The 18,650-nt window shown below is 39.8% G+C and overlaps 1 protein-coding gene across 2 annotated transcripts in view; it reads left to right on the top strand.

Moving 5' to 3' along the window:
- Positions 1 to 271: 271 nt before the first annotated feature.
- SHROOM2 (shroom family member 2) overlaps positions 272 to 18,650 on the top strand; it is a gene marked incomplete at both ends in the record, with an annotated part of 125,431 nt that continues 107,052 nt past the window's right edge. For both annotated transcript variants that reach the window (XM_082490557.1, XM_082490556.1), the window contains one exon: positions 272 to 484. In XM_082490557.1, the coding sequence (XP_082346683.1) occupies positions 272 to 484 (213 nt within the window). The remainder of the gene's footprint in view (positions 485 to 18,650) is intronic.

The following is an 18,650-nucleotide window of genomic DNA, read 5'->3' as shown; positions in this document are numbered from 1 at the left end:
GCCCCCCCCTCCCCATCCTCCACCACCGCTGGGTTCTGGCCTCGGCGTGAGACAATACCGCGGGCTGCGGAGGAGGAGGAGAAGGAGGAGGGGGCGGGCGGGAGCAGCCCTCTCTCGCCGCTGATGGGGCCGGGCTGGACGGCGCTGCGGGGCGGGTAGGTGGCTCCGCGGGCAGCAGCCGGCTGGCGCGCACCGGGGAGCGGCCGGCAGAGGCAGGCGAGCCCCGGCCCCCAGCCCCGACGGGCGCCGCTGGCGGCGCAGGGGGGGCTCCATGGAGGACGTAGGGTTGCGCAGCGGGCGGGAGCGGCTGGCCGGCAGCGACCCGCGGTTGGGCGCCGTGCTGGTGGAACCGGTGGTGGTGATGGTGGAGCAGCGGGCAGCGGAGAGCTACAAGCTGGTGGAGGTGCTGCTCACCGGCGGGGCCCCCTGGGGCTTCACCCTGAAGGGCGGACGGGAGCACGGGGAGCCCCTCATCATCACCAAGGTGAGAGGCGCCGGGGGGCGAAGGGGAAGGGGTGCGCGGGTCCGGCCGGCCGGCTCCATTTTGGCGTGCCCGCGGCGGTGACAGCGGGCCCGGCCCGGCCGCGCCGCCTGCCCGCAGCCCGGGGCGCACCGCGGGGCTGGGCGGCTCTGGCGTTGGCGCCGCCGGCCCCAGCGCAGGTGGCGGCGGCGTCGGGACCGGTTTCCCTGACGGCGGCGCTGCCAAGGCGGCCGTTAACGCCCGGGGAAGGGGGTGGCCGATGGGTGGCGGGGCGGCCGCCGGCCGGCCCGGGGCGCGTCCCAGCGGGTCTGGGGAGCAACAGGTTGTCGGGCGCCGTCAGCCTGCCGGCTGCGACCTGCTGCTTCGGGGGTTCCCCGTTAAAAACCCGGCGCGGTCGTTGCGGGCGCTGGTGACTGGCCGGGGCACCCCTCTGCCGGGCTCTTCCCTCCCTCCGCTCCGGGCTCCGGGCGCAGGAAGGATACGGAGACTCAAACTCCCGGCTCTGAGGCTGCGTTTGCTTCGGTGATCGTGCACTTGCGAATTCAAAATAATTAGGGTGACCTTTTGTGGCTCCCTCCTTTAAACAAAAGGTCTCGACCATAGTTACCAAATCCCTGCTGCCAAGGCGGGGGGAGGGGGAGGCTCCTGGGTGTATATACACTTTCTGGTTGCCTTATTATTTTTTTTTTTCCTCCTTCATTGCTTTTTTTTGTGTGTCCTTGTGTACTCACAGCTCTAATCTCAGTATATTGAGCATGAGTTAAAGAAATGCATCGCGTTTTCCCGAAAGTGTTTTTCATCTGGGTGTGTTTTGACTTAAGAACCCCCATCCCCAGTAATTGTTGGGTTTTGCTGTTAAGACAGCCTTCTTGCTGCAAAGTGAAAACGCGTTAAAATAGATCCACATGTAGTTGGGAAAAAAGTCTACATTAGCAAGGCACATTTTTTTCTGTAGGAAAGAGATATATGCTTTGTCTACAGGTCCTGTGGATTCTGCCTTTTCCCATTTTAGAAGTTCGCAGAGTGTCAGAGGTCAACAAGTCCTGTTTTATCCACAGCAGAAATTCTTCTAATCTTATTTTTCAGTTGGTTTCATTGTGAGTTGTCCAGTTGGTTCCCTTCTCCCACCCTTGAAACAACTGCGTTATGGACTTTCCAAGTTAGGACTTTTGAAACCATCTCTTTCTAGATCTCTTCCCTACTGCTGTTTTTCAAGGAACAAGTCAGTGTCAGATGTATATGCTGAAAAATGACTGCGCGTCTGTTGGCCTCTTACCAGCGCCCTGAATTACAGACTATCAAACCTGGGAGCGTTTGAGGAAAGGAGAAAAGAGCTACTTACTATGTATGTACTAGCTATCGTTCGCCAAATCAAATAATTCCACCTTTCTGGTAATGGCTAGTAAGTGGTACATCTAAAGACTGATCGGTGGTACTTATTCATAATGTTACCTAGGTATTAAGTAACAGGCTTAAGTATTTGTGGCATGACGATGTGGCTGTGGTATGTGGAGAGAAATGTCTGGGAATGGGAACCTTGTAAACTAGATCTGTTGCAAAGGAACAATTAAGTGGAACCACAGCATTGATACCTCCTGAAACTGTGCTGCTATGTGAAAGAGAAATATGGGTCAATCAGTGCTGACCTAGGAAGAAGAGGTGGTCTGGATCCTTGAGTCTGTTTTGGAGTGCATTTTCATTCACAATTGTTGGATGCAAGTTTAAAGAACTAGTTTTGAAACCAGGGACTAGAGCTCGTGTCCCCCATGTCCCCAGGACTCCAGTTCTTTAGTTGCAAAATCTTCCTTTTGGTTTGGTCCGCTCATCTTGGTATTGGCGTTTTTTGGTTTTTGGTTTTTTTTGTTTTTTTTTTTTTTTCTGTACTGCTTCTAGTGGTGGAAAGCTACTGGGAAGAATAGTTAGTACCAGGTAGTTAAAACAGGCCCTTCTTGCAGCAGGAGATGTAAAGTTTGTCTCTTCTCAGCTGAAGTCAGCCCTGAACTCAAGTTACCCCCTTCCAGAGTGCACATGGGGATCACTGGGCTGCCACGGAAGAGGGGATGCTGCTTCACCTGCATTTCTCCTCTCCCTGTGGCATGTGCTATCCCTTCTCAGGTAGGCTGGTGGCTGGTCAGTGGGAAATTCAAGAAAAGCTGCTGGACCGAATCTTTTGGGATACCTGTGGAAATACTCCTGGTTTTGTGGATTCAAACTGTGCTTAAGTGTGAGCTGGCTATGGAGCTCTGTCTCACTCTAGTCCAGGGCGGTTCTGGGGAAGTGAGGATGGATGACGCCAAGTGCCACTTTTTAAGGAGAGGAATGTGACAAGGTGTGAATGGAGTCTCAGATAGCAGCTACTTAAGGAGGATTTCTAAAGTTCTGCCTGTCTCCTTGCTTACCCCTGTCTTGAAAGTAAGATCAGCCTTTGAAGAAATTTGCACCTTTATGTAAATGCTGGGAAGTCTGTGGTGAAAATATTTCCTGCTTTCCTTATGGGTTAACTACCTTAACTGTCTGAAGAACAGTACCAGAAAATACTGTAGTTGAAAAAATAGTGACTAAGTGCATGTTGTTAATTTTGCAGCACTTTCTGTGTGGCACACGTCTTGGGCATTAGTTTCTCTGGTTGTGTGGCTATTTCACTTGCTGACAGGAAGGGAATTTTTTAATAGCAGATATCATAGGGGGAGTCTAGGACGAGAAGAGCTGCAAACACTATTTGGGAATTTATTAGCTGGAAATCTAGTCAATTAAAACAAGCGTGTCCTCTGATGCACCAGATGACCAATAATCAGTGAGGGGAAGGCATGCTAAAGAGGAGAAAACATTTCCAGCCTCAGCAGGGGGATAAGCGTATGCTCAGCCGCTGGAATGTCAGGAAGGAAAGCGTTTTTCTTGGGAAGAGGTCAGTGCACAGCCAGGCTGCTGGTGCCCGGTACTGAGCCCTGGTATTGCGGGGTGAGCAGGCTTCCCCATTTCATAATACCGTTTCTTTCTGTAACTGAAATAAGACTTGGAGCAATAGACCTAAACCGGGTAGGTAAAATATCACGTTCACCTGCCAGGCGCAAGCCTTTTATTTATTATTTTTTCCCCTTGCCTTTTTTATTGTTGCTGCAATAGGCACAGAGAAAAACGGTGCATGATATGGCTTGCTCATTCTTTAAACATAGCTGGTCTTCTAAACCTTGCCCCACCCACGTGCAAGTGGTGTTGATAGTATTTAAGAGAAGTCTTTTAGTATTGTCGTTGTGTTGCTTACTATTGTTTTTATAATGTCCCTTTAAAAAATGCTTTACATTTTTTCTGATCTCTGCATGTGTGTATGATAACATTCCAAAAAAATTGCCCAAAGGCAGCTTGTTCTTGCCTAATTTGACATCTTGAGAGAAAGGACTTGCTTTTTATAGCAACATGTCATTTCACCTTCTGTTGAAATACACAACTTTGAGGACTTTAATTAGAAGTCTCACAAGCCTCAGATTGTTTTTTCCTCTTTTTAAAGAAACAAACTCTGAAGAGGGGAATCTTACTGGAAATAATGAAAATGAAAAGTCGAGGTGCTCAGCTGTGAATCTTGTGAAAATCTCCCAGAGCTGCATTATCTTGATTACTTTTACTTTAAAATGACTCTTATCTGAGATGCCCAACTTGTAGTGTCATTCACAGCATTGATTGTGGGTGATGGATAGAAAGTCATTTCACTTCCTGTAATAACAAATATCCGTAGGAACTCTGAAGTTGCTCTGCAATCAGTGTTATCCTTATTACATTGATACATACGAAAACATTATAGTTTATGCATTTCAGAAAAGATTGATGTATCATTTAAATAAATTCCTTCTTAGTATCAGCTTTACAAGGGCCTACAGCCATACCTCCTCAAGCTATGATCTCATTGCAGGCTAATCAAGGCTGGGCTTGGCTGGTATTTCAGCAAGATTTCCAAGTGAAACCTGGACTGTTGCAAGAAGTTGTGTTGTTGATTTAGTAGATATTCTTGTCTCCTGAATCAGTGCTGAATTCATGCCCCAGCTGGAGGTGCTGTCTTTCAAGAAGCAGCAGTATCAGACTAGACAGACTCCAAACCTTTGCTTATTTCTCTTTATTCCATTGCGCTTCCCTAATGTGCTCCTGTCTGTGGTTAGGTGTGAATTGTAGTTTGTTTAACCTAATAATTATTTAAATTGTATAGAGGAATGCTTCTCTGTTAATTGGCTGCAGGACTTCTCTATGTGTCTTGTATCAATTTGTTGTTTCAGTAGTAAGTGAAGTGATTACTGTTTTCATTTAAGTAATTCTTTTTCCTTTGGCCTTAAACATATAACTAAAAGCTATTAACTTGCATTGCTATACTGCAACACTATTTAGAGGGAAAAAAAAAGCTTTAATGGTGCTGTATACGAATGAATTGACGTTTTCAAACATAAATACCGGTTGCCTCCCTCAAGTTAGGTGTTTGAGTTGAGCTGCATTGCTTGTAGACATTAACAATTCTTAAACTTGGCTGTGAAGCTTGACATCCAGAAAACTAGCATCTAGTGATAATCCTGGGAAATTACTGACAACTTCAATGTAAATGCAGTCATTTGTGTAAACACTTAGGAGCCATTGTACTGTTGCTGACAAGGACCTGGTTCTAATCTAGGTCTCTGTATCTTGACAAATTTCATTCACTTCATTCAGTTCTAGAAAGATAATACATGAAGGAGTATTCATTCTATTTTGTATTCTATCCATATGCTCTTGGTCATCAAAAACAATGAGCAAAATTACTGAGCTCTGCAGGCCATAACATGAACATGTATCCTCACCAGCAATTTGAAAAGGATGCATCAAATCATATTCAATATTTCTTTTGAAACCTTTATTCAACTTCTTAACTTATAAGAGGGGTTTATTTGGGAATGATTGGTCTGAGTTGAACCTTTTCTTTGTGCTGTTAAATTTGATAGTTGAGAAAATTTAGGAAATGTTAGTATATTAGAGTGAATGCCTTTAGGATTAAAATAGCATGATGTAGCTATTTATCTTTTTTTCCTTGTCAACTATGTTAAAAGCTGGGTTTTTTTCAGTACTATAGAAACTGTTTTGAGTGGTGATTACCTTTGTGTGTGGTTGCTGGATCCGAGGTCTCAATTACCAGAAGAGAGAAATTGGTTTGCTTTGATGCAAGAAGATATTATTTCTTTTTATTTTGGTAAGATGATTGATGAAGGGAATGCTCTCAATTTTAGCACTTTAATGGCTGTTGAATGAACTCTTTATTATGACTGTTAATTTACTAGCAGAATGGAGCCTACCACACTCATATGTGGTGTAAATGGTCTGGCTGTGGAAGCCTCAAGCTTGAAAGAGGGTTGTTGTTGTTTGTTTTTTTTTTTTTGACAAGAACATTAACAGTTGAAATGCTACCAGTATTGGAAATTGCATTTTAAAGCTATCTTCAATATTACTACAGGTGATCCACAAACTGCATAGGGAGTTGAAATAAGAGGATGGGTTAAAAGGCTTGTGACTTGAGAAGTTTCAAGTCAGTTGAGTTATATGCTTAGAAGTCAACAGTGTGAGTGCAATTTAAGAAACAGTGTGTGTGCACTTGCAGTCCTGAAACTAAAGTTTTCCTTTGTGCACGTCACACTACATTTCAGGACAAAAGTCTTCAAGAGAAGGAGTCAGAATGCTGTGTTTTAAATCAGAACTAAGAAACTTCTTCACAGCAAGCAAACTTTTAACTTTTGGAAATGCTGGTTGCTTCCAAATTGCTTGTTTATTCTCTCCTCTGCATTTCCTCCTTCTAGCTAGTTAGGTAAAAGCTTTCAAATCTGTCATGATTTTTTAGTTTAAAACAAAATGCAAACAAAAATATTCATGTCTGTGGAGTCTGGTGGAGGAATTGGTGTGGTTTATGGGAATAGTTATGGCAATAGGAGTTAGACAGTGGGATTGCCTATTTGAATGTTTATTAATTTAGTCTATTAAAGGACAACTTAAACTTCTTTTGTTGTTAGTGTCTATTGCTACTTTTTAGTGTGAATTTTGGATGCTACCATAGGCATTAGCGTAAAAATAAAAGACCAGCAAGAGACCTCTAGTTATTGCTTGCCGTTGTCAAAGGATTGCCAGTAATGCCATTTGTTACCTAGTTACCCATCATGCTTGTGGTTTTGTTTGTCTGTATTTTTTTTTGGTTTGGTTTTTTTTTTTTGAGAAAAAACCAATGTGGGCTTGTGTGGTATTTATGCATATGCTACATACACTTTACTCAATGGACTGTATATATTTTTTTCCTGTAGAACTTGATTCATTGTGTGTTCTCCTGCTTAATGAATATTTAAAATGTGGGACTGTGGAAAGAACAAGGCAAATGGGAAATGAAACCTGGTCATGAATAGATTAGAGAAAACACCTGTTCAGTAGTAACCGAGCCAATATTACATCCTATGCATCAGCTTTTTTTTTTTCTTGAAGAAAACCACTTGTGTTTAGACTTTTTATGTATTTGTAATCTATATAAAAAAAAAACACTAGTATGTATATGGATCTAGTTCTGTGGGTCACTTTATTACAGAAACTTGAGCTAGGTTCCAGCCATTAAGCAGATTTTTTTTTTTATTTTCTATATGTTTAAGTGATACAGTGCATGAAGAGTTTCCCAGAGAGGTAAAGTAAAAATTGTCATAGTTATGTTCAGACTTCATCCATTCAATCTATGCAAACTTGCTTCCTGTTGTCTGTGTTTTGAGCCTATTTGATTAAGGTCAGTTGAAGGTTCTTTAAAATATATATATGTGAGAAAAATATTGATGCCTCCCTGTAAAACTTATGAAAGTCTTTCTGGGGTTTTGGTTTTGGGGGAATTTTTTTTTGGCTTATCTTTAAGATAAGAAACAAATTTGGAAGCTTTCTAATCTTCCTAATGCCATATGGCACGGTATCTTCTGTTTCTTAAAAGATTATACAGCAGGTATGCTGTGCTATTACCCCCCCCCCCTCCCCCCCCCAAAAAAAAAATAGTATCACCACTCTGGTGGTGGGTTTTTAGTAGTTTTCATTTTTTGACTTCTTGTAACTTCACACATACAGTCAAATCAGAGTAAAACAGAATTAAGGTTTATTGAATGGGTCGCTGAATGCCTTTTGTTTAAATACATTCATTCAGTGATAGGAAATGTCTACAAAGTTTTGAACTGTAACCAGTTTTTAAATTCAACTTTACTTGTAGAATGCGTATCCCTTATGTTTGCTTTGCCAAGCAGTAGACTTTTGGTGGTGGTCACCGAGACTTAAGGTAGATGTTTAATAGAAGTAGATATTTTTGGGAAGTGATTTGTAGTGTTTAAATCAGACATGACTTAAGTGCTCTGAATTGCTTTCTGAAGGTGCCTACCACTTGCTGTCAGCTGTGTGAGAAGCTGAGGAAACCCAGGCTTCCTTGATACATACCTACATGCCAATATAGGCAGCTGTAGTAAGATTAAATATACTCCAGCATGATTATTGTCTGCATATTTGCAATGTGTGGCTATACCTAAAACTGTTGAAGAGTCTTTATTTCTATTTCTCTGATTGTGCTTTGTTTCCAAACATCACAAGATTGCAGCTTTTCAGTTTGATTTATCACAGTATCACAGTATGCTAGGGATTGGAAGGGACCTCAAAAGATCATCTAGTCCAATCCCCCTGTCGGAGCAGGAACACCTAGATGAGGTTGCACAGGAAGGCGTCCAGGCGAGTTTTGAATGTCTCCAGAGAAGGAGACTCCACAACCTCCCTGGGCAGCCTAGCTAATCAGAAGAGAATCATAACCTACCAAGGATGACAGTATTTGTGAAGTTAGGAGAGAGCTTCTTTCTCCTCCCTGTAAGTTAATACAGTATTAGTATTCAGTTTTTAATTAATTCAAGCACATTCTTGGTAAGCACAGATCAGGCCACAAAGATAAGAGAATGTTTTCCACAACATAACAAGTTATTGGGTTATCTTTTTAGTGGCCTTTGCATGTACCTGAGGGTCATTGTGGACTGCTGAACTCCTCAAGGCAGAAGGAGCCTACTGTTTGGTAAATGCTGGAAGCGCAGCAAATAGCTGCTTTGAGTAACTAAATAGCTTTTGTCAGGTACACAATTCCTGGGTTGGCTCTTAAAGTAGAAACAGATGGAGCAGAGTGTTTGACAATAGAAAAGAGGTGGTTATTTCAAAGTTCTTGTGAACCGCCATGAAACGGCAAAATCAACTGGAAGCTTTAAACTGTTTAGGCAAAGGTACAGTAGCATTCGCACTGAGGGGAAGGCGTCCTGTCCTGTGTCCCTCTACTTCTCCTGCCTCACCCTTGTAGAAAGGAAGCCTTCCCCTCTGCCACCAGCCCTGCTCTCTCCCCCTTTAAATCTCTCTCCCCATTTCTAAGTTACTAGATTCTTTGAAATATTTACATTCTTCTGCTCATTTACCTACATCCATCAACTCTGATATGGGTTAGGAAATATGTTGTAATGTTTCTTAGACACAGACTTTCTAAAGAATTGTATTTAATAAAGAGCTTTTTGAAGGATGTAGAGCAGCCTGTTGTTCAAGGGTGGTACAAAGGACAAAAAATAGTCTCAGTGAGTGAAGGTTGGAAATAGGGAATATATAGGGAACTCTACTGTGGTGCTTGAGAGGTTGTATCCTTTTGGATAGCTAATAACAGTACAGTTTCAACTGTTCTTGCAGTCACTTTTCTATTTGAATGACCTTTTAGCAGGAAGATGGATCATGATTGAAGGTCCTCTTGTTATTGTGGATGTATGTGGCCTTATCAGATGTTTTCTTTGCTCAAGGCACTTAGCTGTTCTGTCAATCATGTTTCTGAGATCTAGACCGTTTCTGTACTCGCAGTAGTCTAGTCCTGTGCTGTGTGTTTGTGCATCTCCAACAACAGGGTGTTTAATATTCTGGTAGTAGCAGAGGGGCAGTTATCTCTGAGTAGTTTGGCAGAGATTTTAAGAATGGTCTTGCTGATGTGTGAAGCTGAATTCAATTTGATTTTGTGGAAAGTGTATCATGACCTGATGAAACTAATTTAGAGCTTTTTTTAATGGAAACACATTAGCTTTATTCTATATTGTGTTGTTTCTTTTAAATGTAAAAAGATCCAAGTGTTAGTGAAACTTGCAACAAAATCCAGAACCTTTTAAAGTGGCCAGACGGAGAGTAACAAGTTGTTCATCCTTAGTCCTTCTAATGTATTCTCTCTGTAGTGGACTTGCAGTCACGTCTGAATAGTTGAAGTAGGGAGAGATTTGTCAATGTGGAGCATGAGAGTACATTAAACTTGTTAAAAAGTGAAGCACAGGTACCTGCTGCTGTACTCAAAATTGCAGCTTCAGTGCTTTTACTCTTCAGTAAAATAGATGATTGTTTTCAAAATCCCTTCACAAGCCTATAAAAACAGATTTTTATTTTTATTTTTTCAGTCTCCTGAGATAAACCATACTTTGTTACATACTTGCTTTGAAAGCTTCCAACATAAACTATGAAACAAAGCAGTTATCTCTTAGTTTCCCGGATACATATAAGCTCTTCAGCATTCTTTAGGAAAAAAAACTCTGATTTGGTTCAGTGAATACTGTAAAAAGTTACTGTTGGGGAGTAACAATGCTTTATTTGGAAGCTGTGTATTTTTCAGTAAAATACTATCATCTTTTAGGATAGTATCATAGAAACATGATTTCATGGTAAAGGAAGCGAAACGCTTCCTACACAGTATCAGTTAGTCATCACTGTGTTAATTTTCTTAAACAAATTAGATGCAAAAATGAGTTTGTGGGTGTCTAGCTGGCCAATACCTGATATAATGAATTCTCCAACTCCTGATGAGTATTTGGATTCTGGATAATGAAATCATTACACTACTGTAATGCTTTCTTTCCTCTACAAATACATATTTTGTTGATCCAGAAGAAAGGAGACATTAGATTCTCATTAGACACATTTGCAGTTGTCCCTTTTTTCTTTTTTTTTTTTTTTTAATGGAAACATACTGTGTTGACATAAGGTAGTGTTTTGTTGAGTGTTTATATGTGGAAAGAATGTTAAGATGATAACAAGGAAAACTTGAAGCTTTATGTATCTTATAAATATAATTAATGTTTAGAATAGTTAAGTCAGCATTTAAGAGAAATTTCCACTCTCAAAATCAGCTTTTATAAACAATTTTTAATATGTTTCTTATATGACTATTCCTGTAAAGTGCCTTTATTTCTAAATATAAAGGCTTCTGTAACATTAAAAATTAGTGTCTTGTTCTGAGGCTGGAAGACGTTATATAAATACTGGATGCTCTTAAATGCAGCTCTAATGCCATAGTGTTATTTCTACTTTCAAAAAAAATTGGTAGGGCAGAACTTTAAAGCTCTAAGGTAAACTTTTTTTCCCCTTCTAAACTAAGTATTCTTAGTATGTGCCAGAACTTTTGTATTTCCTATTCTTTTACCTTTCCCCTGTTCTGTAAAAGGTAACCCCCCACAATTTGCTCCCCTGCTTCTAAAACTATAGTGATTTATTAGCAAAATAAATTTATTTCATTTCTACAGTCTTTACCTTCTGGGAACTTGATGTTTTTCCTGACTGCTGGGGGAGATTGGTATCTAGAGGAGGGAGGAGGGCTGTGCCTTTCCTGACACCTTAGAGACCTGAGGAGTTTCTGTGATTGCTCAATCTGATGTTAGGGAGGGGTGTAAGGCAAGTCTTTTGTTACTCAACAGAATTTCTTCTGGCTGATTAAGGAAATTGTCATCTTAAAAAATATCGTAGCTGTGACCTGTTATGTTAAAGGTGTAGGTGATTAGAATGTGAGGGTGGAGAGGCAAGTGGCGCTTTGGTGGTGGTTTAGTTCCATGAAGCCAGTGATGACCCCAAGTTTGCAAAGCTTCAACACGAAACCCTGTGAGAAGCAAGGAACGGGAAATGTTAGTGAATTGGAAACTGGGAGATCTAAATACATTACCTCTTTTGCCACGGGTTGCTTGTGTGCCTGTGCAGAGTTGTATGGCATCTTTGCTTCCATCTCTGGTGTTGAATAGGAGTAGCAATATTTGCTGACTTCACAGCAGTCTGTTTCTCATGAAACAGACTTGGTGCTGAAGTATTACGGTGACAAAGACTTTATGGTCTTTCTAGTAAAACCCAGAACCCAAATATATAGAGAGTTGTCTTAAAGGGCTATGGTTGTGCAGTTCTGTCAGGAGTAAATCATTCTTCGCAACAGAAAAATGTTTTGTGCTTGTGTATCTTCAGCATTTGTCATAAATAATATACTGAAGTGTACAATTAGATTTCTTTTCACAAAATTAAACCCCACTACCTACCCAAAATGCAGAGATGCTCTCAGTGCCTCAGAAAAGTAGAAGAAATGAACAGAGTGAGACAAGCTGTCAGAACCTGAGTGAGAGGAAAGAAAATGTAAACTTCTTGTATGAAAGGTCAACCAGACATTTGAATCTGTGATATTTTAAACATTTGTTAGCAATAAAGCTTCATAAGGAAAAACATTTTGTAGCCAAAACACATGTCCTTGCTGATCACTTGAATTTCCTTCAATTTCTGATGACTGACCTACTTAAAGCTCCTTGACATAGATATACTATCAGTGGCTACAGGACTGATGGTGAGTTTATGGTTCAGCATCATTGTCTAAGGTGGTAACAGAGGATACAAGTTTCAGCAGAATGAGGGAGCATGAACACGTTTCCTTCTAACTGCAGACAAACTTTAAAAATTAGTTTCTTCATCTGCACATCACCAGCACTAATTGAAGGCTACTGTTTGCTCCAATGTATTGTATCAATGATTGGTGCAATCGCCCCACTTTTCAACTTAAAGGTGTTTGGCTGGTGCAGACTTTCCATCCTAAATCCAGTGCTGCAAACAAGTCGGTCTTTAGCAATCTAGTTTATTTTGCTGAAAGCTGACTGGGGAAATGTTGCATGAGCAATTTAATTAGCCGATTAGAGGGAGTGGAGATGAACAGCAGGGAGTGGCAACACTGGTACACAGTCACACGCCCCACAGTGACTTACAGGCTGTAGTCCAGCTGACTTGCACTGAAAATTAATTTGAAGTTTGGAAGTAATTTTAGAAAATAGTAGATAAGCATTTACGACTTAAGGGTTTACATTAATGAGAAGTCTGATCCAGACCTGTGCTCTGTCTTCATCCTGTAGTTTCAAAAAAGCGCATCTAGCCCTCTTCTGAGGACAAAATGGTCACTAACTGTCATTAAGATCTGAGTAAAAAGAAAACATTTTTGCTTGTTTTATTTTTTTGCTACCAAAAAATACCTACCATAAAAATCTAGGAGTTCACTAAATCAACACTAAATATTCATTAAATCAACACTAAATTAAGTCAGGACACATTAACAACTAGGTCTACATTTGTTGTGGGTACCTCTTTGTCTAAAGGCTTGGAATTTTCTGGGATATTTGATTGATGCTGGCTGCAGTTTGTTATGGCCAAGTTTTCTTCTCTTTGAGTTAGAGAAGTTTCTGTGAGGACTTTTTTGTGCAGCTTGTTTTGATACAAAATAAATAATTGGTTGTATACCTTTTAATAACACATTGCTAGAGATTATTACTTTTTAAAAATGTTTCTGAACTTTGGACTGAAAAGCTTTCTTTCAGATTTCTGATTTGTTTCACTTTTTTTTTTGTAGTAGTTCCAATGCTAATTTAACTACTTCTTGGTCACTGGAAAGCTGCATCTAAATCTAGACTGTTCCAAAACATTTCAAGGAAAATTCTTCATGGATGTGTTTCTGTTAATAAGACTTTCTTCCACCTTCTAAAACACAGTTGCAGTCAGCGTCCTGAAAATCAGCTCGCCTCCACCCCCACAAACCAGTCAGTCTTTAGGTACTGGACTGTCATTCTCTCTTGCAGTAAATCGATGAGAGGAAGCATGCTGTTTGGCCATGAAATTTGGCATGTTATCATGTATGCTTGTGAGGAGCGTGGGCTAGGGTTGTATATATAACACATAGTTACAGAACTCTTAAATCATTCTACAGAGTGATTTGCTCTGCAATTTTTATTTTCTTGTAATAGTTTTTGTTTAATTGCTTTTACTTTTTTTTTTTTTTTTTTTTTTTTTTTAGAGAAGACAAAAGAAATATGGTGTCCTAGTGATGTCCATGTAATTCTATCAACTGAACTACAATTTTCCAAGCTAACAGGAGCAATGATCGATTGTTGTTTCATGCGGGGGTCCACACTAGAAGGGGACTGGGATACCTTGCCCACCAGGTTTAGGTTTCTCTGCTGCCAAAGGTATGTCAGATTCAAGGACTTGGTCTGCAGATTCTGGAGGGAACATACTGTAGTTGCCTCTTCTTTCCAGTGCTTGGTCCCAGCCTTTTCTGAATTTCCTTTAACCTGTTCCAGTTTTATCTCTTTCTTACATAGAAGTCTTTATCCCTTATTGTTCTTCTCACCTGAGTGGTTCTGGACACAGTTCAACAGTCAAAATCTTTCTTTACCAGTTTCTCTCGCTCTCTATTTCTATGCCTAACTCCAAATGTTGTTTTGCCTTTTTCAGGCACACATAGCTTGGCTTACCTGGCTTCCTTCCTTTTTCCTTGGCACCTCTCTGCTTAAAGCTCTAAGCCTACAAAATGTTTAGCATGGAGGATCTCCTCACAGGGCTTGCTGTTGGTTAACACTTCTAGTAGCTGGACACTTTCAAAGGTGTTTAACTCAAGCAACATAAGGCGTATGTGCACATAGACAGCCATGTACAACATCCTGGATGCTGTCAGATAGACTCCTTTTACTGAAGCAGGCGTCACTAGAGTGTTTCAAATTAAGTTGCCAATTTTGCTTTTGAATGTAAGAATTTATTTCTTCATTTGTTTCTTGGAACTGGATGAACCATTTCAGTTCAACTTCAAGAAAATTGAAGGTTTGAGGCTGATGCTCACAATGGAAAATTTCTGCCTATCTAATTAAAGTATGGCAAATTCATCAACCACTGAAATAAAATATGATCTCACAAGGGGAAGCATTGAACAACTTTGATTAGTGAAGTAACTGATACCACCTGTGGTTAATTACCAAAAATGGATCTTGGAGTAAGACTTAAGATGATTTTTGTCAAACCATGGCTTAGGTACTATTTTATCAGAAAGGTGTAATATGGAAATAAGAGCCACAAAAAGATGTCTGCACTTCTTTGTTTTATGGTACAATGAAGTTGTTGGGAACTTGGAGGAAGAACGGTGATTTTTTTTTTTTTTAGTTGTTTTTGAAACTAATAGGTCTGCTTTTTTAATTCAAAACCAGAGTACATATAACAGACTGAGATCTAGAAACATATCCTGAATATTGGTATGCCACAGAGCACATTGCTTTTCTCTAACTCTGTGACTCAGGCAGCTGAGATGTCTCATCCAGTTTAAGTTTTGAAGAGAAGAGTCTCTAGAGAGGTTAGTGGATGTTTTGTAGTGTTTGATGATAGTTATCCAGGTGATGATTAAATTGTAGCAAAGCACCAGAAGAATGTGTCTCCTTTTTGAGATATTCTGAGAGTTATTTCCCTTTCCGATTAGGCTGTGAGTTGAGGCAGAAGGAGAATGATGTAGTAGTTACGCATTTTAAAAAGCAGAACTAGCTTTAATGTACACTGACAGAAAAGGAATTTTCTGTTCTCGAGCACATATTATTTAAAGCTTGCAGTTTTGAAAGGAAAGCGGGAGCACCTTATGACCTCCGCCACATTCTAGTGTTTTGTTTTGAGATTATTTTTTTTAAAAAGTGATAATTTCAAATGCATTGTGTTCGTATCTGATTTACATTGACAGATCCATTTCCTGAACTGATTGAAATTCTGATGATGGATGCCAGTTTCTTCAAGGGTTTTAAGGTTATATAATTAAAATTAAATCTCAAAGTTCATAAGCTTTAGTTACTAAATGCTGGACCTCAATCTCAAAGCACTGCAACCCTTCCCCCCCCCCCCGTAAGCTGTATCTCTCTTACACCACCTCTTGTTGTAATGCAGTGCAAGTTGTGCACACGGAATGGGGACTGTCTTAGAAGGCAAGAAGAGCCTAAGATTTTTAATAGGCAACCATGTGAAGTTTAAGATGCAGTGCCATCACAAAAAAGGGAGAATGTAGTCTTGGATGTTACAAACAAGAGTGCAGTCACCATAAATAGGTGGATTGTTTTAATCTGGTGCACTGACAGTTGATACAGTTTAAGAGGATGTTGAAAATTGACTGTGCTGGAAAGGTGCTGGAAAGCAGTATAACAGTTACTTTAAAACTGGCAAAATGTATTTTACTCAATTAAATTGAAACACACTAAAATTCAATAGACTTTTAATCTAATAGACGCGAAGACTTGCCATCTTCAAAATAATAGTGATAGTTTCTAATCTTATGAGCAAAGTTCCAAGGCATATTGCTTAATGTTTTCTGTTGCTTGGTCGGTTTTTTTTAAAGATCCTTGCTTAATGTAAAACAAGTTGTTAGCTCAGTATCAATGTACCTGGAGGAAGGCAGATCAGAAATAAAGTTGGATTGTGAACTGATAAATGCTTTTAGTATTTTGTCCATTTACAGATATTTAGTTTCTGAAGAAACAGAAGTGGATGTTGGGATTCCAAACCAAAAAGCTTTGAGTTGTATGATGGCAGAGTAAATGCTAGCAGATTGTAAGATCTGTAATCTATAAAGCCGTTAATTAATCACAGAGGAACTGAATAGTGAAACTTTTTACTGATACCATTCAAATTATGTACAGGAAGAAGTGGGTTTTGTTTTGCATTGCATTGTGTTTGTAGGATACTCAAATGAAAATATGTGGCTTTGTTGGTAGTTAAACACAGCTTTGAAACCCTGTTTTTTTCCACACTCTGAAGATTGTTTATATGAGATCAGATCTTATTCTGAAATAGTACAGTATTTTCATTTATCAGTTAAACTCCAGGTGACTTTTGAGATTAGAGCGGACAGTGTTTTGAATTTCTTCGGTCATCTCATATTTATCCCTGTTTTCTTTTTTAAAGGACAATTTCTTTGGCATTTCTGGAAAAATCATTGAGATGACTTAGATACAAGTTGTAATTAAATGATAATGTCATCTCTCTATATAAAGTTTTTGTCTTTTGTATTATTTCCTGCTCTTGATGATGATTCTTAACCTTATGTTTAGTGTCATGTTAGTGTTTGGAGGTAAAGTGTTCTTTGTAGGTTTTTCTCAGAGGTGTAGAAAATACTTAAATCTTCCCATTCTCTTTTCAAAGCGCCCATCTTAGCAGTGAAAACAAGCTCCATAATGTTTAGGGTTGAAAACAAAATTGGTTTTATTTCTTGATTTAGATTCCTTAATTTTTCCATTACTTGTGCAGTGTTTTTAATTCCTTCTCACAGTTTGGTGCACTGCCCCTAGTGATGTGTAAATATATCTGAATCATAACCAGTTTTTAATGAAAACAAAAGATGATGTGCTGTATGCTAGGTAGGAATGCGTTCAAAGTTCTTTGGTACTAAGGTATAACAAACCTCAGTTTCTTCTATTTCTTCCAAGATATTCCCCACATCAATGGAAGTCTATAGTTTTGTGAAATTCTATTGGTGCACACCCACTTGTTCATATCTGTCAGGCATTTAATTTCTGCTTTTGAGTTCAGATTACTTCCAGATCCTAGAAAATTATCTATGCAATAAGGATGATAAATTCCCTTTGAAAAACAGATGCCTAAAAAGAGTCTGTCTCCCCCCCCAACGTTGAGTCAAACGAAATCTCTCTTTATCTCTCTGAAAAATCTCTGTTGGGCACAGGATTTTTCCTGTGCCATAGTTACTGATGTGTAGGCTTGTGTTCCTTGGAAAAAATTGGAAATATTCATTGCATATTGAAAACAATAGAACAGTGTGTGTAACAGTGAACTTGTATGGGTTGAATTGCCACCACCTTTTTTTCACCCGTAGAGCAGCTTCATCTTACTCCTTGAAGCAAGTTGGCAGACAGTTCAACTAAGATACTGCAAGTAGTGACATGGCAGTAGAAAGAAGTACTTGAAGCAGACTTAATATCAATGCAATAACATACTGGGTATTGCTCAAAGGTAAGCTAGGCAAACACTGCTTAGGGGATTGTATAGTACAAGTAGACTTTTTTTTTTTTGAAAACTGGATCTGGTTCTTCTGGTTCATATGCACTTAATGTCAAATATTGTCTGTCTTTTCTGCCAGCAGTATATATTCTGAGTGCAAAATACCTCTAGAGCCCTCTACCTCTTAAGATTGATGGACAGAGTAACCACTTTTGTAAGACTGGATACTTACTGTCACTTAAGCAAAATGGCCAAAAATGTGTGGAAGTAATCTGTGACCTGGTAATGTTCATTAGCCTGCAAGTGTTGATCCACCTTTGAGACCTGCACTGAAGATGAGAATGGTATAAGCGTCAGACTTGATTATGGATTTGAACCCTTGTGCAAATACGTGCAGCCTTTTGCAACTACTGACTATATCTGCTATGAATGGCTTCCCGTTTTCCTAAGAAATACCAAGTACATAATTAACTGTACACAGCATAAAGCATGGTGTTCTCAAAGATGGTGATGTAGCAAGAAACCATGTGGACACACCACATGTTCTCTTGTGATGTGTTTCCCTCTAGCAAAACAAGATGTAGCCTCTCCACTCTTATGGATAGGCCATGTGGATCATAAAATAAACAGGAAGATTAAAGCATAAGGTTGTCCACTTTGATTTGTTTTAAGCAATATACTCTGTAGACTTCACATTGAAAAGTAAACAAGAAGTGTTTGAAAAAAATGTTGAAGTGCTTTGTTCCCTTAATACCTGTTTTTAAGATGGAAGTGTAAATTTCTTCAACTTGAATCTGAATTGTACCACTGGCATTGGTGACAAGAACCATCAGTTTGTTCTGCTGACTCCTCTCTGTCTGCCAGACCAGCAACATTCTGGAAGCTGCCTGAAAAATACAATAGCAAGCTTTCTGAAATTTTACAAATGTGTAACTTCTTGACAGTAAAAACCCGTGTCCTCATATTGGAAATGCTCGGCCACACGGCTGTGGGATTTGGTATGCCACGCTTAAAGACAATCCCATGATTTGCTTGGGGGTGGAGGCCTGCGAGGGTGTGCAGCAGCACTGGA

This window comes from Vanellus vanellus, assembly GCF_965231255.1.
Source record: "Vanellus vanellus genome assembly, chromosome: 1".
Classification (NCBI taxonomy): Eukaryota; Metazoa; Chordata; class Aves; order Charadriiformes; family Charadriidae; genus Vanellus; species Vanellus vanellus.
This window is presented reverse-complemented; position numbering and strand designations above follow the sequence as displayed.